Source organism: Pollachius pollachius, assembly GCF_949987615.1.
Source record: "Pollachius pollachius genome assembly, chromosome: 7".
Lineage (NCBI taxonomy): Eukaryota > Metazoa > Chordata > Actinopteri > Gadiformes > Gadidae > Pollachius > Pollachius pollachius.
Genome location: NC_136940.1, coordinates 15,776,036 through 15,799,773, shown reverse-complemented (window position 1 = coordinate 15,799,773; position 23,738 = coordinate 15,776,036). Strand labels below are relative to the sequence as shown.

The 23,738-nt window shown below is 42.5% G+C and overlaps 1 protein-coding gene and 1 pseudogene across 2 annotated transcripts in view; one reads left to right on the top strand and one right to left on the bottom strand.

Moving 5' to 3' along the window:
• LOC307078282 (cystinosin-like) overlaps positions 1 to 1,590 on the bottom strand; it is a gene marked incomplete at both ends in the record, with an annotated part of 35,585 nt that extends 33,995 nt beyond the window's left edge. The window contains 2 exon segments of the mRNA XM_079740025.1: positions 709 to 787; positions 1,518 to 1,590. Of these exon segments, the coding sequence (XP_079596151.1) occupies positions 709 to 787; positions 1,518 to 1,590 (152 nt within the window).
• Positions 1,591 to 6,916: 5,326 nt separating this feature from the next.
• LOC307078281 (lamin-B2-like) lies at positions 6,917 to 13,949 on the top strand (annotated as a pseudogene). The gene is made up of 9 exons: positions 6,917 to 6,931; positions 8,851 to 8,987; positions 9,689 to 9,707; positions 10,142 to 10,261; positions 10,866 to 10,931; positions 11,328 to 11,399; positions 11,540 to 11,665; positions 11,799 to 12,019; positions 13,568 to 13,949. The product of its transcript is annotated as a lamin-B2-like (transcript).
• The last annotated feature ends 9,789 nt before the right edge of the window (positions 13,950 to 23,738 follow it).

Genomic DNA, 23,738 nt, shown 5'->3' with positions numbered 1-23,738 from the left:
ACAATTATGGTCATATATTTGGGTAATAACGGTACAATAACATACAAACAATCATACAGCAAACCATAAAACATAACAAACAATGATCCAATGGATGGGAAATCAGCCCGCGCCCCTCCAAGAGGTGTGCAAGGTGAAATCCCCTGCATGGGAAATCAACCTGCGCCACTCCAAGAGCTGCGCAAGCTGAAGTCCCCTGCATGGGAAATCAACCTGTGCCGCTCCAAGAGCTGTACAAGCTGAAGTCCGACGCATTATCTAATGCGAGGACTTTATACCGTGGCACAGGTCTCGGAAATTCTGAGATCAGCTCTGCTTCACGCATGATGTGTGATGGAAAAATCTATCACGTTGTTTCCCCTTCATCATGTAAGCTCTATCTCCTATTCCTTGCAATGTCCATCCACTCTACTTGTTCCTAGCGTTATCTAACGTTAACCATTGTACCTGGGTTATACCGGTCATGATGCAGCAGAGATCCCCTTATGCATTATTTTCCTTGATGAGCATACAGGAAACTCTGCCTTAAGTTAACATTATCCAATTGATCATTGACAATTGTAATGTGAGGTGTGACTTCTCAGTTGGACCCGTTGACCTTTGACCACCCAAAGGGTGTCAATGAAAAGGCACTATCACCAAATGGCAGTTTACAGATTCAGAATGTGAAAATATAATTTTCCCATTACAGTTATGTGCTGTAGTTACCTGGATGAGATTGTGACAGATGCTGAAGACTTCTGCTCTAGGTCAACAACATCAGGAGCAATCAGCGAAACAGTGGAGCCTTGAAGAAAAGGGTAGGAAATAGCAACAATTATCTCCTTATATTAATCCAACTGCCTGGATACCCATTTATCAATTTGATCATTTAAACTTAATGCAGGAGTTGCCACACAAATGTCATGAAGATTAAAACCATGCCATTATTTTCATTCCAACTAATTACTACAAAAGCCATTTTAATGAGGCTTATCTCTAGCAAAGCGGGACATGCTGCATTCATTTGACCCCTTAATTTCACTAGTTGGATGAATGCTCATGTGGGACTCTGGCTAATTTAGGCTACAGTATTGGACATTATGGGAAAAGGTGCACTGTCCAGTGCCGGGAAACATCTACACCCTCTGTATATTTTATTTGAGGTTTTGTTTATTGATTTATTTTAAGTTATGCTGTGACTGAATATGTACATGCAGAATGAAAGGAATTAAGTTATTGTAGAATTGTCAGGAGCTATGGGGATGCCACACACAGGCACATAGGGGCAGCCCGCGGGGGGGGGGGGTCTTAGTGGTCCTGAGGAAAGCGTGACTGTTGAGAAAGTTAACTAGAGAGCTGTATATGAAGAAGTGTGGTTATCCGACCGTATGTTTAATGTGTTGCAGACCGATGACAATAAATGCCACGTAAAGTTATCCCAACGTCTGCTTCATCCAACCATTAGTGTGCTTTACTCACTAAATGAATTATTGGTAGTACCAAAGGGTGTCTGCTGTAACTTGCAAGTCACTTGCCTGATGAACTGTATACCGTCAACGAAGACAGCACCAGTGCTAGCAGCAAAAGCGCCGGCCTGCTTGTAGTCATGTTTTTAAAGCTGTCAGCACTCTGACTCAGCTCACATGGCCAGATGAGCACACTCTTTCTGAGATGAGTGGGCAAGGCCACATACAGCCTAGTAAGGAAATAAACGTTCAATGGTCAGGTTAACCTGTGATTAGAATTGTACAGATTAGAATATATATAAATATTATGTATCCGTTTAATTATAATACATTTTATAGACAAAGCATAGAATGGTGATACCAGCTATGTGATTTGGATGAATGTCTGGCCTTGTTGTAAAATTTTTTTTTTGGCATAGTCCAGATGTTCTCTGCATGGTTAAAAAAGACTCACGGCCATGGAATATCAGTGTCATTAACTTGCATTGGAGCGAATTCCGTGGCCAAGTCACGGACAATTTAAGAGATTCCGTGAGGCCACCACGGATTTCGAATCAAGCGCCTGTGGTCGATCGTTGAAACGGGAATCTGTGTATGTGCCACGGAATATCAGTGTCATTCACTTGCATTGGAGCAAATTCTATGGCCAAATCACGGACAATTTAAGTGTTTCCGTGAGAGCACCGGCGATTTTGAGTTAACGGCCCGTGGTCGACTCGCTCGTTGAAACGGGGATCTGTGTGTGTGCCACGGAATATCAGTGTCATTAACTTGCATTGGAGCTAATTCCGTGGCCATATCACGGAAATCAGCATGTTTCCGTGAGGATCCCACGGATTTTGAGTTAAGCGTCCGTGGTCTATTCACGGTGAGACCAGGTTGTGTACCAGAGTCACGTATTCAGAATACAAATTATAACCTAACTGTATTCCGTTACAGTTACAATTTAAATAGTTGGTAGCCTATTTAGAATACAGTTACATTGTTGAAATCAATGGATTACATGACGTTCTGTTTCCTGAGTTAATTCGTGCTTTCACACCAACAGCATTTAGTGCGACTAAACGATTTTGGTCCCTTGGTTCGGTACGTTTGCGTTGGTGTGAAATGTAACCACCTCACTTTGATGCGCACCAAATCAGCCGGTCGAGACCTCCCTGAAGAGGTGGTCTCGGTTCGCTTCCAAACAAACCCTGGTGCGGTTCGCTTGAGATGTGAAAGCGAGCGCACCTCGGTCCGATCCAGTTCTTAAGCAGCAACGGATCCGTCATCTGATTGGATGACGGATCCGTTGCTGCCGAAAAAGTTGAATATTTTTCAACTTTTTGACGCCGCCGAAGGCTCCAACGGAGCGCACGTATCCACAATGCATTGCGCATCCTTCCCCATTCAAAGTCAATGTGGATCAGTCAACGGACGGATGCAGTGGGCACGAGGCGTGACGACCCTGGAAAACTCCCCCATCCGTCAGCCACGCCTTCCGACGTCCTTTGATTGACGGTGCAGTGGGCACGAGGCGTTACTCCTCGTGCCCATAAGAAAAGAAAGACCCACGTCTTTCTTTTCTTGACACTAACGTTAATTCTAAACACTATTTTACACAGTAGCCTATAATAGGAAATGCTCAAAGGTAAATCAACACTATTTAACACTGACTGTAGCTTTTTATAGGGAAAGAAGCAACGTGATGGACCGTACTAAACGCCCTATCCATTGTATGGGTCTGTGGAATGCTAATCAAATCATATCAAATGTATTCATTAAGCACATTTTATAACAAGATGAGGGGGTGGGGGGAGATCTTAAGTTTGATTTATGTTTTAGTCATGCCTGTCTACGCTTCAAACTCGTGCATGTTGCAGAAAATATGCAACAGCGCCCCCTGGGGTCACCATTTCGGTGGGATGCAGAATTCGGTGTAGCTCACTTCAAAGTGCTAATCACATGGTTCCGGTGTACAAGTAGTCAGCACAACGGTTAATATGGTCATATCAGTCAGTGCCGGAACTTATCTATAATTTTGTCTATAGCTCACTTCAAAGTGCTAACATAATGCAATTTGCAAAGGCCAAAATATGCATATGTGAAGTTTTCAAAGGACATTTTCTCAAAATCTATACAGTAAAATCATATTGTAACTTGTGTACAAGTAGTCGGGACAACAGTTAGTATAGTCATATCTGTCAGTCCCGGAACGTCCCGCTCTCTCTCTCTCTCTCTCTCTCTCTCTCTCTCTCTCTCTCTCTCTCTCTCTTTCTATTTTTATTTTTATTTTAAGGTGATTTTATAGGCAACGCCTATGCACCGTCTATTACATCTAAAAAAATGTTAGATGTAATAGCAAATTCTGTACAGAAACAGAATATTTTATGTTTGTCTATTTTCCCACTTTAACAGCTGAGTAAATAAAGACCTTGAAATTGGTAAATTCGTCTGTTGGTCATATCTTTTGCATAAATATACCCTAGTCTTTGTTCCTCTACAGCAAATTATATATTATAGGCCTAGTGCACTTTCAAGGAGACTTGGGCCGAACACATTCAGCCAGTTGGAACAGAAGAACACACCAGAATAGGCCTGTTTAGTAAGCACTATTTGATGCCGCATTCCTCCACTTATAAAATGCAATTCAATGTGTATTCAGAATACAATACTCAGATTGAGTGATGTAACGGAATACGTTACATATTACATTTTTCGGCCTGTATTCTGTAACTGGATACATTTTAAAAGTATCCTTCCCAACACTGGACCTGTGGCCCAAACAACACCTGATTTAGGAATTAAGCTTCGTAGAGCAAAGTGAACTTTAAAACGTGGGGAACTGTAGATTTGACACACGATTCGATGTAAAGGGTTTAAGAAGCATAGTTGGATAAAGATTGTGTTGATGTTTTCTTCACATTCCTAAATAGATCACTGATTGGCAGGCGAACGTTTATGCCCGACTCTGGGAAGTTTCTGATAGTCAACGTTAAGTAGCCTACATTCACTGAGTAGTACACCAAACACTCAGAAATTACATCAAAATACTTGCTGTTATTATTCACCATGTTTTTGCCAGACTGCCTTCTTTAACTTTGCTGAACACTTATCTTAATTTGCTTCAAATTGTTTCCGATCTTGCCAAGATTAGCAGTAGTATAGTCGCCGTGTGTTTACTATTGCTTTTTTCTTTCCTTTTTTTAGTTTTTGCAATTTACCTCTCGGTTTCCCCAGCCGTCACTCACGCTCACAACCCGTCCGTGCCGCCTGTCCGCTCCGTACTGCATATGCGCAATGGCTGTCACTTTAAGGCATCTCTGCACGAACAAAAACATAAACATGGGAAATCGAAGTTAACTCTCCCAACACATTAGGAGGCGATGACGCACTACCTCTGTGAAAGAAGACGAATAAGTAGAAGAAGAAGACGCTGCAAAGGATTTGCATCTGGAAGAGAGGGGGTGATGTTGAATCTAAAAAGTTCATGGAAAATTTACACGAGGCAGTGGATCTGGTGACAGATCTGAATGTAACATGCCGATTAGGATGCATGTGACCAAATTGTATGGTTTATATCTGATGGTATAGGCCTTCTCTAAGAGGAAGGTTAAATATATGGCTAAATATATGGTCAGCATAAAAGTATCAGAATTGAAATACTCAGGTATATTGTTTGATGGGATCACTGGAAAGGACATTTAACAAAGTGTAGGATAATAAAATCTCATGATGGTAGTGGAAGGATCCCATTTGGGGGCAGAAAGACAAACACTGTTGCAGACTAATATATTTTACAGTCTGTGTTGTACACATATCTGGCATGTATGGATGATGGGTGTTTTTTTAAGGGTGCAGCAGCTAAAATAAATGCAGAAGAGATTGATAGTTGATGGCTATTCAATTATTGGGGCAATACAAGCATACACTGGGGAAATGCCAACACTGAGAATTTGGAAGATGAGAAGTATTTAAGACAGGAAGGACTGTAGGAAGAGTGGTGTGTTTGTGTTACGTTCCAACACATGCAGGTTAACAGTAATATGAGGGCCGACGCAGTCGCTAGGAGGGCCGGGGAAACAGGACATAAATGCCAGTGGGATGCAGGAACATGAAAATAAATCCAAACAGAAAAGGGAGTGGACAATGGGCAGCAGTGGGACGAGAGTCAAAAGAGGAGACATTGTTATAGACTCCAAAAATCTGTTAGAGAAGGGCTGGGGACATGTAGGAGAAAGGAGGTATGGGCAGGGTAATACAACATAGATTAAATGCATCACTTTACTTAGTTGGTACCAGACAGAGGTATAGGGGCAGGGTAATACAACACAGATTAAATGCATCTCCTAAATTAGTTAGTACCAGACAGCAAATGATAGAACATACATAAATGCACTGTAGGAAACATGATATAGAGATGGAAAGACTGTTAGAGGTGGATGTGGAGTTGTATTGGATAATAGGGTGAATGAAGTGGGTGATAAGGCCATTATCACATATATCAAAGTAATAACAATAATACTACCTCAATAATAAATAGTAAAATAAATAATAGTAGTAATTACACGTTCATTTCAAATGAACACGTTCATTTCAAATAATTCACACCGTAGCACTGTTGCCCTTGTGCGACCCCGCTAACGTGTAGGGCTAACACGGGTCTGATCTGGAAATCGAACAGCTTTAACATTAAACCAGGGTCAAGTTGTTATAACATATGCAGACATGTCCCCGTTGAAGATTTGGCTGAAGCCCACTGCTACTTCACGGTAATTGGTTAATTTATGAATTGATTGAGGCTAGAGGATGATGGTTGTGTCATCTTGGGTAACATCTTACACATTAACTCCTAAGATCATGTGTATACATTTGCAGCTAACTATGTATTCATATCTAACACAGGGTGGGTGTAAATGTACCAAGCAATGATTAACGTGGTTCTCAGTGTAATATTTATTCAAGTATTTTTGTCTTGCATCGATTCAGGAAGAATAGAGGTTGATATTTGGAAATAAACACATTCAGAACCATGTTAACTAGGCCTACTAGTCATTTTAATTGGGTCATATGTGTTAGTACGGTGGCCCTGAAGTACAAAACACAACAGTAAATCAGAAAACACAACAGCAGTTGTTCGTGCTATCACCGGAATTGCAATTAGTTAAGGCCTACCTACCATGCCCTATATACAACCTACCAAAAAGTACCATAGCCATCTGTCAGCTTTAAGTTAGTGACTGACTGTGCTTGCCTCTATGAGACAATATACCATATTCACAGAGGTGTAAACGTAGCAAGTCGCCCATAACTATATATAACTAATTATGGGTCTGCTGCTTTTATGTACAGGGGGTCCATGGTCAGTGGGTGTTAACTTCACTAGTCTCTGGTCTTCTACTCGTGCCCTGGTAGCCTACATATATAAAAAGATTAAAAAAAACAAGCAGACCATTATTAGTGTTAGCAGTGAAACCTAACCTACGAGGATGCCTCTGAAAAAGGTAAATTATGTTTTAAGCTCTATAATCAGATAACCTTTTCCCTTATTAGATCTGGGAACTCAACTTGCCTGTCCATCACACATGTGCATACCTCGCTCGAACACAGGACGGTGCATGAATACAACCGTTCTTAATGGTTAATAAATGTAGGGAGATGACTATGGCTTTCTTTCTCAAATCTTGCATACCGCAACTTTAAGGATGTTTTATTTTGTATAATATCCTTTCTGGTTTAATAAAGTACAGACTATTTTTTCATTCAAAGTGTATCCTTCTTTGGCAGATTTTCTCGTCACACCGCTGGACAAATTGGCTCACTCTTGGCGCTGCCTCGCCATGTTTGGCATACTGTGCCCTGGTCAGAGATTTCAGTTGCACTGTTCCATGTGCATGCACCTCAACACAACTCCAACAGGACCTCGGTGGTGCGCTGCGGGAGGCAGAAATATGAGAGTTTATCCTGTTCTGTTGGTCCGACCTGATGGATCAACTATTAATATCAGATACAAAGAGCCAAGGAAAATTCTTATGGTTAGTATGTGCTCATTTGAATTCAGTTGACATTTTACCTTTGTTGTGTGTACATGTGACTAATATGTAGATGTTTGTGTTAAAAAAGATGCCGGTGGATCTTTCCACTCTGTCAGAGGAGCAACGGAAAGCACGGCAGAAGAAGAGGGAATACATGATGGCTTTGCAGTGATAGTTTGTGATTAAGGAGCAATATCAGGCCCTCTATATTAAAGTGTATATATGGATAAACAGTTCATGTTTAAAAATAGTATTTCTTAAAAGGAAATGGATTTGCAGAATAGATAACCTGTTTTAAATTGATAAGTGATCAATTAAATATAAATTGATTGTATAAGATGTGTTCAAAAGCTCCTTTATGGAGCAACAACTGGAACCGGTAATGTATCCTGTATTGGATGTGTGCTGTACGACTTAAAGGCTTTCATTATGGCTGCTTCCTGTTTCACAATATTGCTTCTGAATAATTCTCAACACGGTTGAATAAGCCTATTCAAAAATGTATAATTTCCAAAGTCCCTCAAAAGGATAAATTTGGTTGGTTTGGTTAAGCTTATCTTCTGAGTATATATTTAATATAATCATAATCATAATCAAACATTCTGGGTACATCATCATCCCATCTTGTAATAACTGGACGATATGTATGAAAAACAAATTAATGATGATGGTCTATGAGCAAGAGAAGTGTGTTGGATTGTTTTTATGATTGGGGTCTCAATAAGTTAGTAGTTTAAATTAGTATGAACTTGATTGGATGGTTCATATGTAGAACACAGTACTGATTACTTGTTTTGAGAATGCTTTCTGTAGGCCTAAATCAAGGAGAATGCTGAGTCTACATAATGTTTAACTTGTTCATACCAATAACATTTAGCATCCCTTTGTAATAACTAACTGGGAGGATTAACTGTCTAAAACTGATTAATAATTTACAACCTATAAGGTGACAATGTTTGTAGGCCTGCAGACAGGTTCACAAGCAGCACCAAACTCATTCTTCAGGGGTTTTCAGGAACGGACCAGTGTCCGTTCCTGAAAACCGTGTCAACCGTGTCCGTTGTCGGGAATCATTGGAGTAGTTTCTTGAGACGACTGAGCTCCACATGTCTGGTGGACATACACGTCTGTTTCCTTCCTTATTAAGTGTAACTCCCTCTGCTGTTCATACATACATAATCTTTACAGAGTGCATTTTTTTCTTCTCTTTTGTAGATTGCATTCAAATAATCGCCTGGCATATTTCCATTGGCATAGATAAGATAGAAAGTTACATTTGTTCATCAACTATGAAGTGTTGCATGTCTGTGTTTGCAACATAAATACAAGCCAATTTATTGATAAGATGAAAATAATTTATTTAATGTAAACATTTGGTATCTATCCAGGTGAGCGGTTTAAAGGTGTTGTACGAGGCAGAGCTGGCAGATGCTCGCCGTGTTCTTGATGAGACTGCTACATAGAGGGCCAGGTTGCAGATTGATCTTGGAAAGGCTCAAGCTGACTTGGAGGAAACCACTAGCAGGTAATGCAAAATGTGTAATAAACTCAGGGTTTGATCACCCCTTGTTTTTTGTTCATCTGATTTTTGCCCACATGATGTATTTAGTTTTTTATAAAGGCTATATAAGTGAACCAACAATTAACCATGGTGCCAATATTGAGCATCAGCTGTTGAGAAAGAATATTCAATTAAATAATTTGTTTGCTAGTGGTGCAACCGAACGCAGCGGTTTACTAAGCGAAATGTAACCATTATATTACAATAAAATTTAAATTGATCACACCCAACATTTATCCTACTTCTACTTCTATGAACTAAAGAAGTAGTACTTCACATCTAGGAAATGAAAACGGCGTTGGGGATAGAGGTCATTATCATGTGGGACATTGTCTAGCCTACAATGCTGTGTGTCTTCCATTAGCCTAATAAGACGAGTCTTGCTAAATTTAAATACTTATGGCCAATAGAATAGTAAATAGTGGAAAAAAAGCACTCATCTTCCATAGATTCATTCCAAATCGCGATAAATCCATCCGATGAACACATATGGAAAGTCAGTATAACCTGTATTACATACAGTCCTATTCCTATTATAAAAATAATTATTCAAGATTGATTAGACACATGCAAACCTTCTCCCGCATTTAGGTATAAATGGAAGGGCTTGGATTGGGTTAAAATAAAATTGTCTCACACATTGATGGGATCCACAACCCGTGAAGCGAAGGTGATGCTAGAGAGGTACACTTAGAAAGACAAAAGATGGAGGAAGTGACCCACGGCATTCTCATACACAAGTGCTGTTACGATGACTTTTGAGGCTTCATTCTATTGGCTGGTTTGTGAGACAAGGGGAAATGGCATGCTGGTTCCCGCCACAGCCTCTACTGTTTCGCCATGAAATGCTCCTTCAATGTAATGAAGCCAAACAAGTTGCTTCTCATAAATATCCCTAATAAATGTGTATTTGTTTTGCATGCTAAATCGGCTACATTCCACCACTATTTGCCTATACCAGCCTGAAGAAGAAAGCCAAAATGCTGCTCTCAGTGTAGAACTTGGAGATGTTAAATCCATGCTGGCTGAGGTATGAATAATCAAAAATGACATGTTTGTGCTGTGTATTATGTAACGTAAATAATTGGTTAAGCTGCTATTTAAATATTTGTTTACAGGCTGAACATAGACACACTGTTTCCAAGCGGCTGTTGGAGGCTGAAACCCTGATGCGAGTGGATCTGGAAAACCGCTGCCAGTCTGAGGAGCTGGAGTTCCGAAAGAACATGTTTGAGGAGGTAAACCATTTGGTGACTGTACCGCTTACGTTAACCTTTATTGTAACGTTTTTAAAATGTAATCTGTTTTGTAACAATGGAAAAATCTTATAATTGCACTGATCAGACGGTGTTGCTCCTGATGTTTTCGATGCGCTACTGACGGGTGGACCTGGTCAAAACGATACGCACCGCCAGGCCCGGAGAAGCTAATCGGGAGGACCGGGACAATTCCCGGTGGGCCGGTCTGACTTTTGGGCCGCGAGGGTCGGTGTATTATATTTTTATTTTATTTTTTATTTTGGGCCGCGGTGCGGGGGCATCCCCTAGTGGTAGGAGCCCCACACTGCGCCCAGTGCCCACTTGTCAATGACCTATATTAAAGTTTGTATGTGCATTTTATACAATGATGTATACAAAGCTCAAATATTTATTTACATAATTTTTTTTATTGGCTGATAGGATTACTTTTATAGCACATATACAACAGAATCATTCTCAGGACTGAGCAATCAAGTAGCAATCTACAAGCTAAATGGTAGACAGTATATACATGTATGTATTTATAACATTTAGCATTCTTCATTCCTATGGAGGTGCGCGGGTCTCGTGTAGGTAAGAGCAGAGAATTGTGGAAGTGGATTCTGGAGTTAGACAGGACTATGAGTTTAAACTGGCACAGGCTTTACAGGTATGTGCTATTGTGTTTGTTTCGCATGTTTCAATGCTCTGAATATAATGTGTTTCTTATAACAATAGCGTTCATTAATAATCACTCCAAACATTGTTGGACATTTGTGCTACCTTTAGTAAGTGTTGTATACATACTTGGTGTATAGAAAAGGTCTTACTTATACTTCATGTGTTGCACACAACAGTTTAGCTACACTTTCTTAAGTTCAATGTTACATTACAGGTTCTGAAATTCATTATTCAATCTATACAGTTTCATTATTTAATCTAGGGTAAGGTGACCAGAATGCATGTTTTGCTTTAGGAGCTAAAGGTATGGGCTTTAATTTGTAGTTATAATTTTTCATAATGGAAGTGACAATTTTATTCAGTTAGTATTTTGTTTTGCCACCAGGACCTTAGGAAGCAGCACGATGAACAGGTTTCACTGTACAAGGAGGAGCTGGAGCACACCTTCCAGGCCAAGGTAGGAGACTCATGCCTCCATTATGGCTCTCCTACTGTACTCCTCCTACCATAAAAGAATGCCAACAAAATCCTAAAGACATTTCCTCTTTCATTATTGTGGCCAACTAACCGTTCATAACCTATTTGTTTGCCATCTAGCTGGGTAATGCCTTGGTTTCGTCAGAGATGAATGACAAGGCAATGGGCACAGCCAGGGAGGAAGTGCATGAGGCTCGTACCAGGATAGAAAGCCTTGGATACCAGCTGAGCTTGTTGTAGAAACAGGTAAACCCCATGTCACTGCATTGTAAATCAGTCCTTCAAGTATGCATTAGCTATTGGAGGTGATGGTGGAAATGTGCTGTGGCCTTCGGTTTGGTACATCAAGTTTGACAACATTTTGACTGTCTGCTTTAAGGCCTCCGCCGCACAAGAGCGTGCTAGAGAGCTTGAAGAGCTGTTATCTGCAGAGAAGGACAAGCACCGTCGTTTCGTTGAGGGGAAAGAAATGGAAATGAGCGAGCTGAGAGACCGGATGAATGCCCAACTGAATGAGTACCAGGAACTCCTGGATGTCAAGTTGGCTCTTGATATGGAGATCAACGCCTACAGGAAGCTGCTGGAGGGCGAGGAGCATCGGTATGGCCTGCACATGGACACAATTATTATTGGATGGATGCAGGAAGCTACAGCAGAACTACAACTGAGAATAGTATACAGGGATTCCTACAGCCCTTTGCCAGCAAAAGCAACAGCGCTGCTTAGCATCGCTTAAGCAACAAACGCAACAAATATATATTATACAAAAGTATAAAATAATTGAAACTATATTCACTCTCTGTGTATATATCAGACTGCAGGGTAACAGTGAGCATAAAAACAACAGTGAGCATGACAACAGTGAGCATTTTCAGGTACTGGTATACAGAGAAAACTAATGTCTATCGCAAGGTACCAGAAGAAGTCTGAAAAGTGAAAGGGGTGCAAACTTTCGTTGAGCGACGGCACACTTTTTTACATTTTTTTGCTGTAGTCAAATTGAAAGTTATACTTTTTTTTTTCAAAAGACTCGCGTCTTTCAAGCACATTGGGAGTAATGAATACAACTAGAAAATGCATTTCTTGCAGAAAATGCGAAGAGTGCTGTAGTACAAAGAAATAAAAATAGAAATGAAAATATTTTTTAATAAAGCCACATAGATTAAGACATAAAGAAACGTTAAATGGCTTAAACCAAGTGAAGGGATTTGAACAAAAGTTCAAAAGTCTAAATGGAGTAAACAATATAAAAATGCACAGCATTTAGGAAAAAGTAAATGGTTGGAAAAAAATAAAGTGACAGCTGAATGGAAAGCGCAAAGCAATGCTAAAAATGCAGACATGTAAAATGAATTGAACTGAAGTATCTGAAAGGTCAAATGTATTTCCCTGCACTGCTGGTGTGCGTGTGCGTGTGCGCGCGTGTGTGTGTGTGTGTGTGTGTGTGTGTGTGTGTGTGTGTGTGTGTGTGTGTGTGTGTGTGTGTGTGTGTGTGTGTGTGTGTGTCTTTAAGAGAATAGCGAGCCAGTGCGGGATTAAAAGTAGCCCAATATAGCGGGAAAAACAGCCCAATCTGGCAACACTGCCTGAACGTCCCCCGAAAGTAGCCCAATCCAGCGGGAAAAAACACCCAATCTGGCAACACTGCTGAATGTCCTCACGCTCCAGCGTCCACGTAAATCAATGAGACCAACTGAAAACGAAGCCGGTATGAAAATAAAACTGTGATTCTGAGACCCTTTGGATATTATCGGCAGAGCCGTCCTATGTTAAAAAAAAGATAATATTTTAAAGTAGAATATCTTAAAAAGTATAAAATATCTGAAAAGAAGGGAGATTCCAAGCTATTCTGAATATTTAAAAATTTGAATGGAGTCTCTAGGTGAAAAATTGAGGAAGGAGATAGGTCCGAAAGTTTGTAGAGTATAAGAAAGAAAGAAAGAAAGAAAGAAAGAAAGAAAGAAAAAAAACTTTAAAAAAACCAGCTAGCTTCAGCAGAGATTAGGGAGTTTAGTGAGGACTATGATTTTGTACATATCACATCCAGCCCTCACTACCCCCAGAGTAACGGGCAGGCAGAGAGGGCAGTTCAGATAGCTAAATCTATATTGAGACAGAAAGACCCCCTCTGGCCCTAATGACATACAGAGCCACACCGACCTCATCGACAGGAATCAGTCCAGCAGAACTGTTGATGGGCAGGAAAATTAGGACCACCTTGCCCATCTTGCCCATCTTGCAGGACAATCTGAGACCTAACTGGCCCAACGAGGATGGGATCAGGCAGGCTGACGCTGCAGCCAAGCAGCGGCAGGCCTATTTCTACAACCGCAGAAATGGAGTCAAGATCCTACCACCCCTGAGCCCGGGGGACTCCACACTAATGAAACTGGATGGACAGAAACAGTGGACAACGCCTGCTGTTGTTCCTAGCTCTAGCTCCACTCTAAGGTCCTATATTGTGGAGACAGCACAAGGTGAGCGCTACAGGAGGAACAGACGCCACCTGCAGTCTACGCCTGTCAGTTAAAGTTCTGACCAGGTGACTCCAGAGGTCACTGATACTGACACTGGGGACACACAGGGTGCGGGGACACTATACACTCCCCTACGACCACAAGGGACTGAGATCGTCACTCATTCTGGCAGAGTGAGCAAGCCTCTAGTCAAACTGAGCTGGTGAACAGGGACTGTGGGATTGTTTTTGGGGAAAACTCAGGGTCAAGAGACTTTGCAGTATGGACTTTGGGGGAGAGGAAAAAAAAAAAGGGGGGGGAAATGTTTGAGTAATTAATGAGGGGGGCATTGTTCTGTGCCAAGTAGTCGAAGAAAGGGATACACATTAATGCATTGCGTTGTACTATTTGGCAGTTCTGGAATGAACCGAACAATGATAACTCACGTGTAGCCAAATATATATGCCTGTTAGTAGTTAGCCACAGACATTACAGTAGTAGTAGCTGAAGTAGTAGGTAGTAGAAGTAGCTGAAGTAGTAGTAGCTGTAGAATCAGCTGAAGTAGTAGTGGTAGTAGCTGAAGTAGTAGTAGTAGTAGTAGTAGCTGAAGTAGTAGGTAGTAGCTGAAGTAGTAGTGGTAGTACCTGAAGTAGTAGTGGTAGTAACTGAAGTACTAGTAGCTGAAGTAGTAGTAGCACCTGAAGTAGTAGGTAGTAGCTGAAGTAGAAGTAGTAGCTGAAGTAGTAGTAGTAGTAGTAGTAGTTGTATTGGTAGGAGTAGTAGTAATTGTGACGTCCACAAAAATGTTATCTTTGTTTTTGTGAATCGTATTATACTTTAGTGTTTTCTTGTAAGTAACAAGGGTTGCTGGAGTTACATTTGTGCATTTCGGAAGGTTGATTTCCTTGGTAATATGGACTTTTTTTACTTCCTCCATACCAGCAGGGGGCAGGCTTATGGTAGCGATTTCCTGTGCGTTATTTGAAAGCTTTCTCATAACCACAGAGACTTCCAACGAATGAAAAAGCTGTTGCCCTGTTTCATCCTTTTCCCCTGATTTTTAGGTTGGTAATGTGATAAACAACTCAATAGAATAAAACCATGTCAGAACGTTAACTAACAATTCTGGCCAAGTAGTTAAGTGATAAGAATGTGTTTTTTTTCTAGGTTTGTTATCCTTGTAGGGACCTACAAAAATACAGTAAAATAAATACCAATTGATTCATTTCATAGGCGGATAAATACCACTTGATGAATAAATAGTGTGTTTTATTTCATGTGAATGTGAATAAAGATAAATGAACTGCATGGCCCATACCCCTTTGTTTTGATGTGGCTTGTAAGGTATTTTCAATGTGTTTAAGTGAAGTAACATAAGCCAATAAGATTTATGTACTGCTGCACTCTTAGCCAATCAGAGATGGCTTTGTTAAAAAAAACAAAGATTGAATGTATAGTTACCTGTTAGCAGCTGGTACTGTAATTTAAATTCTGTGCAAAAAGATGTTGAAGCACAGTGGTGTTAAATACTTGACAATTTGAAGCAGTTTTCAATGAATTAGTGAATTTAAAAGTACATGGGTCCTGTTGTTTTTTTTAAAAAGTTGTGGTATCGAATTAGTATCGAAAATCATGGAAATTCACAGGTATTGGTATCGACTACTGAAATTCTGGTATCGTGACAACCCTAGTCTGAAGTATAGACCAGGTCGGCAAAATCTTGATGCAGATTCATTGTCCCGACAGCCAAATAACAGCATGACACCTGATGATGAATGGCAAGAGATCCCAGTTCCAGGAGTGCGAGCTCTCTGTCAGAATGTGTTAGGCAGCACACAAAATAAACACTCCTAGCCATGTGTCATTGAACAAGTAGGAGCAACTGTTTCGGCAGTTCCCAAAGCATTCTGTCAAGCTGCTACAGTAACAACAGATCATATGCCCATTTTTAGTTCAGCCGACCTTCAGGCTGCTCAGAAAAGCGACCCCTGTATTGGTTAAGCATGGCTAGCTATCATCAAAGTACCAGCAAGTCAACCAGATGTTACACTTCTGAAACGAGAGTGGAAGAATCTGTCCATTGAACGAGGTCTGCTATACAGAACATTCAAACAGTCTGACAAGCGCTCAAGCCGACAGCTTGTGCTCCCCAAACAGTTTTAAAGCCTCGTTTTGAAGTCGTTGCATGATAATAATGGACATCTAGTCTTTGACAAGACATATGCCCTCGTCTCTAACAGATTTTTCTGGCCCCGCATGAAGCTAGATGTAGAGGCATACTGCAAGACATGTGATCGCTGCATAAAGCGGAAAACCCTGCCGCAGAGAGCAGCACCTCTGTCACATATCACAAGCTCAGGGGCCATGGACCTTGTGTGCATAGATTTCCTGAGCATCGAGCCAGATTCCCGCAATGTGTTATGTGTTGGTAGTGACTGACTATTTTACCCGTTATGCACAAGCCTTCACCACCAGAGATCAAAGAGCCATAACAGTTTCCAGAACATTGTGGGAAAAGTAGTGCATTCACTATGGCCTCCCCAATCGCATACATTATGACCAGGGCCGAGACTTTGAGAGTAAGTTGGTGAAAGAGATGTTGACCATGTTGGGTGTAAAAAAAAAAATCGAGAACTACACCCTACCATCCACAAGGTGACCCTCAACCCGAAAGGTTCAACAGAACTCTCTTGAACATGTTAGGAACTCTTGAGCCCAGTGAAAAGTCCAGATGGAGTCAGCACATGGCTCATCTAGTGCATGCATACAACTGTACACCCAACGAATCAACTGGATTTTCACCCTACCTGTTAATGTTCGGGAGGGAAGCCAGACTTCCTGTGGACGTTTCCTTTGGTGTGTCAGCTGATGGAACCTCCACAACGTCCTACTTGAAATACGTGTCCAACATGAGGAAAGAATTGCAAGCAGCCTATCAGTTGGCACAAGCTGCATCTGCCAAATCGAACCAAAGTAATAAAGAGAGGTATGACCAGAACGTGTGTTACCATTGTTTGAATTCTGGAGACAGAGTCCTTATTCGAAACCTTGGCCTGAAAGGAAAGCAAAAGCTTGCTGATCGGTGGTATGCAACACCTTATGTGGTTGAGAGTCAAATGTCTGATCTTCCAGTCTATCGTCTTAAGCCTGCAAGTGGTTCAGGACCCATCAAAGTCATGCACCGCAATCATCTTTTGCCCCTGGGACAACAAGTTAGATTAAGTCCTGAGGTTGACCTCACGCCTACCCCCTCTCCAAGAGCCCTCAGGCGCAGAAGAGCTAAGGAGGGGACTCAAACTCCCAATGTTGACATAAATGACTCGCCAGTTGATGTGCCCCTGGGAGAGCAGTACTCTTCAGACTGAGTCAGAGTATGGACATTACCTAGGAGACATGATAACAGACAAGTCAGAGGACATCTGTGGTCAGCTAGAAGATGATGTAATGCCTACAGAGTCTACACTCCTGACCCAGCTACTGACGTTGTAGTTAACAGAGAGGAATAGAAAGCCTGCTGAACATTTGACTTATTCAAGGCTTGGTGAGCCTATTAGAGAGTCGGTAGTGGTAAAGCAGAAAAGTTTTCGCTCAGCTAACGTACCCGTAATGTATTTTCCTTAACGCTACAGTCACGCTACATGCATGGTGGTGTAACTCTTTTGCTCAGTGAAAGTCATGTGTGACTATGAAATCATTTCTTTCACTCACTATATTACCAGTTATCACATTGTGAGGGCCCTTTTAAGGTAATTAGTTAACTTGGTCTAATTTGTGTAGCCAGCACGGGGGCACTGTCACGACTCAGAGCGGGAATCAATTGCAGATCAAAAAGGATTTATTCCCAAACAGTCCAGCAGGCAATTCATGAGCTCTTTCACCCCATTGCAGGACCTGGGGGCGGACGGATTGTGGTACAAACAGACGGTTAGGAGGGCAAGCCCTGGGGCCGGACTCACCAGACAGGGCTGTGCGGACAATGGTCTCAATATCCCATCTAGCAGCTCCTATGAGGCACTGTGGAGACAGGACGGTGCTAGGTGCAGGAGCAGGATCCGAATCTGGGAACTGACGAGACAGGGCATCCGGTTTACCATTCTTGGAGCCAGGTCGGTAGGACAGACAAAAGTTAAAACGGGAGAAAAAAAGAGACCAACGAGATTGTCTGGGGTTTAAACGTTTAGCCGAACGGAGATACTCCAGATTCTTATGATCCGTCCAAACTAAAAATGGCTCCTTAGCTCCCTCCAGCCAGTGACGCCACTCCTCTAGGGCCAATTTTACTGCCAATAGCTCTCTGTCCCCAATGTCGTAATTGCGTTCAGTGGGAGTGAGTTTGTGGGAGTAGAATGTACAGGGGTGGATCTTGTGATCTGCCCCAGACTTCTGAGAGAGAATAGCACCCACCCCAACATCTGAGGCATCCACCTCAACGATAAATTGATGGTCAGGGTCAGGTTGGCTCAAGATCGGGGCCGATGTGAAACGACTCTTCAGGTCGTTGAACGCTGCTTCGGCAGCTGGTTTCCAAGAGAATTTCACCCTGGGGGAGGTTAGAGCGGTTAGGGGAGCAGCCACTGAACCATAGTTGCGGATGAATCGCCGGTAGAAGTTAGCAAATCCCAGGAATCTTTGTAGCTCCCGCCTAGACGTTGGACGCTCCCAACTGGTGACTGCTTTTACCTTCGGACCATCCATCTGGACCTCCTGCTGTGATGACATACCCCAGGAAGGAAACAGTCTCTTTGTGAAATTCACATTTCTCCACTTTAACGAACAGTTGGTTCTCCAAAAGGCGCTGCAGGACACTACGAATGTGCTGGGAGTGCTGGGAAACCGACGGAGAAAAAATTTAAATGTCATCTAGGTAAACAAAAATGAACTTGTTAAGCATATCCCTCAGGACATCATTAATCAGACCCTGGAACACAGCTGGGCAGTTGGTGAGACCAAAAGGCATGACTAAATACTCATAGTGACCTGAAAGAGTATTAAATGCAGTCTTCCATTCATCCCCCTCCCTTACTTGGACCAGATGGTAAGCACTGCGGAGATCCAGCTTGCTGAAAATCTTGGTCCCCTGCAACAGCTCAAAAGCTGAGGACATCAAAGGCAGAGGGTAGCGGTTCTTCACCGTGATGTTGTTTAGACCCCTATAGTCTATACAAGGACGCAAGGCGCCGTCCTTCTTCCCTACGAAGAAAAACCCGGCACCAGCAGGCGAGGAAGAGGGGCGGATGATACCGGCAGCTAGTGATTCACCAATGTATTTGTTCATAGCTGCGGTTTCGGGGGGAGACAAGGAATAGAGACGGCCCCTAGGAGGTGACGTACCAGGTAGAAGATCGATGGCCAGGTCATAGGGCCGGTGTGGTGGCAGGGAGGTTGCACGGGCTTTACTGAACACGCCCTTGAGATCCAGGTACTCAGGTGGTACATCAGACAGATCCATGGAATCATCTGTGGCTTGTGAGATTGCGGGCAGGGGGGTAAGAGCATTCTTAAGGCAGTTATTCAGACAGAATGGGCTCCAGCCTAGGATGGTGTTATTGGCCCAATCAACATGTGGATTGTGCTTTACCAGCCAGGGCCGGCCGAGGACGATGGGAGCAGTCGGTGAGTCTAACATATGGAACACTAGGTTCTCTTGATGGTTGCCAGAAATGAATAGACTCACCGGGGGCGTGACATGGGTTATCTGGGAGAACCTTTCTCCGGTTAGTGCTCTTGCCTCCAGGGGTGTCTTCAGCTGGGCTGGGACGAGGTGTAGCTCAGAGGCCAGAGAGGTGTCCATGAAATTGCCATCAGCTCCCGAGGCAATAAGTGCGGACACGAGGTCGGAATGATCTCCTGTAATGAGCGTGGCAGGGACAAGGGTACGGAGGGTAGAAGAGGGATGAAGAGGAGTGACGCTCACCAGTAATCCCCTTCTACGGGTGAGCGTTGCCTTTTGCTGCTCCCCAGTGCGCTGCCTCAGGCGTTTGTCCACTCTGATGGCAAGCTCAACGAGGTTGTCAAAGGTGGAAGGTAGTTCGCGGGTGGCGATCTCATCCTTGATGGCCTCAGAGAGTCCATAGAGGAAGGCATCATACTGTGCATCTGGATTCCAGCCACTGGTGGTGGCGAGGCTGTGGAAGTCTATAGCATAGTCGAAAGCAGAGCTCTTGCCTTGACGGATCTGCAACATCACTCTGGCAGCCTCTCTCCCATGCACCGAGCGATCGAAGACCTTCTTCATCTCACCTATGAATGCCTGATAGCTGAGGCAGACTGGGGAGTTGGAGTCCCAAACCGCAGTTCCCCACTCTGTTGCACGGCCTGTCAAGAGGGTTATGATATATGCAACCCGGGACTGATCCGACGGAAAGGTGGCGGGTTGCAGCTGGAACACCAGCGAACATTGCGAAAGGAACGATCTGCATGTTCCTGGTTCCCCGGCATAAAGTGCAGGAGCTGGCAGTCGGGGATCTCGGAGCGGGTTACCAGATGGACCGGGTGGGTCGGGCGGTGTTGGCAGTTGAGGCTGGAGTGGCGGCACCAGGGCCAGTTGGACCTGCTGCAGCTGGGCAGCCAAGTCTCTGATGTGGGTGGTGATGGCCTCCAAAGGCCTCTCAAGTGTCTCAAACTGGGCTTGATGTCGACCGAGAAGCGCTCCTTGCCTCTCCAGCACAGTCTTCACCTGAATCAGATCTGCTGATTCCATCTTGGTCAGATCGTACTGTCACGACTCAGAGTGGGAATCAATTGCAGATCAAAAAGGATTTATTCCCAAACAGTCCAGCAGGCAAATCAGATTCCAGGTACAGGCAGGGTTCGTAAACAGGCAGGCAGGCAGACAGATACAGACGGACAGGTACGGGCAAGAGATCCAAAACCGATAGGCAGAAGACTTAGTCCAGTCAGGCAGGGTTCAAAACCGGGAAGAACAGTAAACTATAGCTCCTCTTTAAAAAGCTTCACGCTAGTCTCACTCACGTGGCAGTCAGGTAGCAAACAGTACATACCGTGACGATCTGACAAAATGAACAGAAAGGGCAGTGTTTAAATACTCCACCAATCAATACCCAATGAGAGACAGGTGAACAGAGAAAATGGAGGGAAACAAGCAAAGGGAGGAAGTTGCCTAAATAAGGACATGGGTGTTACTCCGGGCACATGACCAACACATGACTACAAACACAGACAAAGTCCAGAATTATCACACTCCAACAGGTAGGGGGAGACAAAAACAACAGTCCATACGAGAATCCTGACAGGCACGCTGGATTTTGGTGGGGGAAGAATGGAGGGACCTACAAAAATACAGTTAAATAAATACCAATTGATTTATTTCATCTGCGGATAAATACCACTTGATGAATAAAGAGTGTGTTTTATTTCATTTGTGAATAAAGATAAATAAACTGCATGGCCCATACCCCTTTGTTTTGTGGCGGCTTGTAAGGTATTTTCAATGTGTTTAAGCGAAGTAACATTAAGCCAATAAGATTTATGTACTACTGCATTCTTAGCCAATCAGAGACGGCCTTGTTAAAAAAAATGCCTCTAGCACGAGGTTGAAAAAGGTGATGCGTTCAACAAGTGAAGGAGTGAGTGAGCTTAGCGAAGAGACGGATATTTGAAGACAGAATACTTCAGTATTTTATTGAGTGTTGGTGGCACGGGTATCTGGCAGAGAAACTTCATGTGCCACTGGGAGTTAGTGACTTGTTTGGCCTGCTTCACCGGAGAGGAAAATACTTCCCTTCAGTGCCGTTGGTTAGCTGCTGCGGCCTCGTGAGGAGGGACTCAGCTACCCGACCTGCGTTGTCACACTGGATTATCTTTTTCATCTCGCCTAAGCAACTAAGGATTGGTTTTCTCCAAATGTGCATCAACTTATGGGCCCCAAAGGTTAGAAACCGAAGCGCTTGGTAATAGATACATTTGAAAAGGTTGAACTGGTTCACCACAAGCAAATCATTTCATGGACTGTTATTTGTGTTCATATTTTATTGTTTTAAAATACAATTTCTGGTTTGGACTGTTTAGATATTAGTTATAACTAAGTATTATTTAATGTTGGTATTTTTCCTGTGAAAGGTAAAACGGGTCAAAGGGCACGTGCCTACAATGTTATTTGCATTTGTTATTTTCTTTAAGGGTTTTCTAGTACACGGGTACTGACTTAACCATAGCACAAATACATGTGTATTTGTTATACCTTTATTTGGTTGTCCTGGACATATCATTTGATAACATTTTATAAGCATTTCAAATATACATTGTTTCTGAGGAAATATCAGTACAGCTCATAGTGTGTGAGTTAAGTAATTCCACAGTGGAGGCACCGTGCTATTATTTCTTGATTCTTTCATTCTAATTACATACGCCTGTATTGATAACATCTATTGGTAAACAGGAGATTTAGCCAACTCACCATCAACTGCTAAGCACTCAGGATCCTGTTATTTAAAACGCCAGGAAGTGGTTACATCCTGATATGGGAATGTTAAGTGCTGTTGTGGCGCACACGTGTTCGCCCGTTTGTTCGTATATATTTGCATAGACGTGTTAATATTAGCGCGGTTCATGCATAAAACCCTTTAAGTTAACGTAAAGATGTGTTGTACCGTATGTGTTTGTGTTAAGACGCTAAATGGTTAATGTTGCATATGTATAGGTAATAGTAGATGTGAGCATTTTACACAGTAAAGTGGTAAATTAGTGCTGATTATAAAGACATGTAATGTCACATCCTGGTCTTAAAAGCCAATGTATTCAGATTTGCTATTTGATTAATTAGACTATTATTTATGTGTTAATCCTGTATAAAATACATTGCTATGGGTTTTGTATGACAATTGTAATTGAAACTCATTCTAATGTGAATATATATTCTACATTTAACCTAAAGATGATTTATAAAACAAATGCAATTCCTGAAAGAAAATGTGAAATAAATATTGTTATATCCTTACTTCTTCACATAAACACGGACAACGACGTTGCGTTAACTGTTTATTAAGCCACCATGGCACGTGAACAGTGGTAACAACCGAGAGGGACTTCCGCCAGAATATTACCCAGAATACCCCGGTGCTTTATAACTACGGAATCATAGTAAGCCCAAAATACACAACATCAACTCCCCTCTTACAAAGAACATGCTTTTGTGAAATAACCATAAATTATATAACATTGTAGATGTCTAACACATCAACCATTAAACAGTTATGAATAACGTAAAATTTACGATACAGATTTTCTCTAAATAGCTACCTAGGGGCGAGGGTGAACTACCTCAGTTCCCTGACCATACCCACGGGGATTATTCTGCCCCAGCAACTTGGGTCAGTCACTAACTAAATCTCTACAAGTCCATGCGAGCAGGAGGCCGTCGCTCTCTGGTACGGTATCTATTCTCCGAAGACACATTAATCTCATGGTCTTCCAAAGGTGAGCTTGATGCAGGTGCTACTGTAAGGGGCGGTCTCTCAGCGTCTGCTACAGCCGTATTCTCCAATGGAACAGTTGTCTCTGGTGCAGTTGGGTCCTGCACTTGTGAGGGTAAATGAACCGGTGTAGTGACAGGTGCATCTGGAAAATTCCCCAGTACCGGCACCGCTGGCACTGACGGAGTCTGCAGGACTTGATCAACGAGTCTTCGCCAAACACTATCAGCTGTCTCGACTGTGTAAGACACCGGACCAGTTTGTGCAATAACAGTGGCGGGAATCCATTTAGGTTCGCCACGGTAGTTCCTTACCAGCACAGATTCTCCTGCGGTGAAAACTCTTTCTTTGCCCTTCTGTTCTCTGTACCCAACCTGTTTCTCTTGTTGACTTTGGACAACGTCCTTCACCGATGAGGGTTTTAAGAGGTCA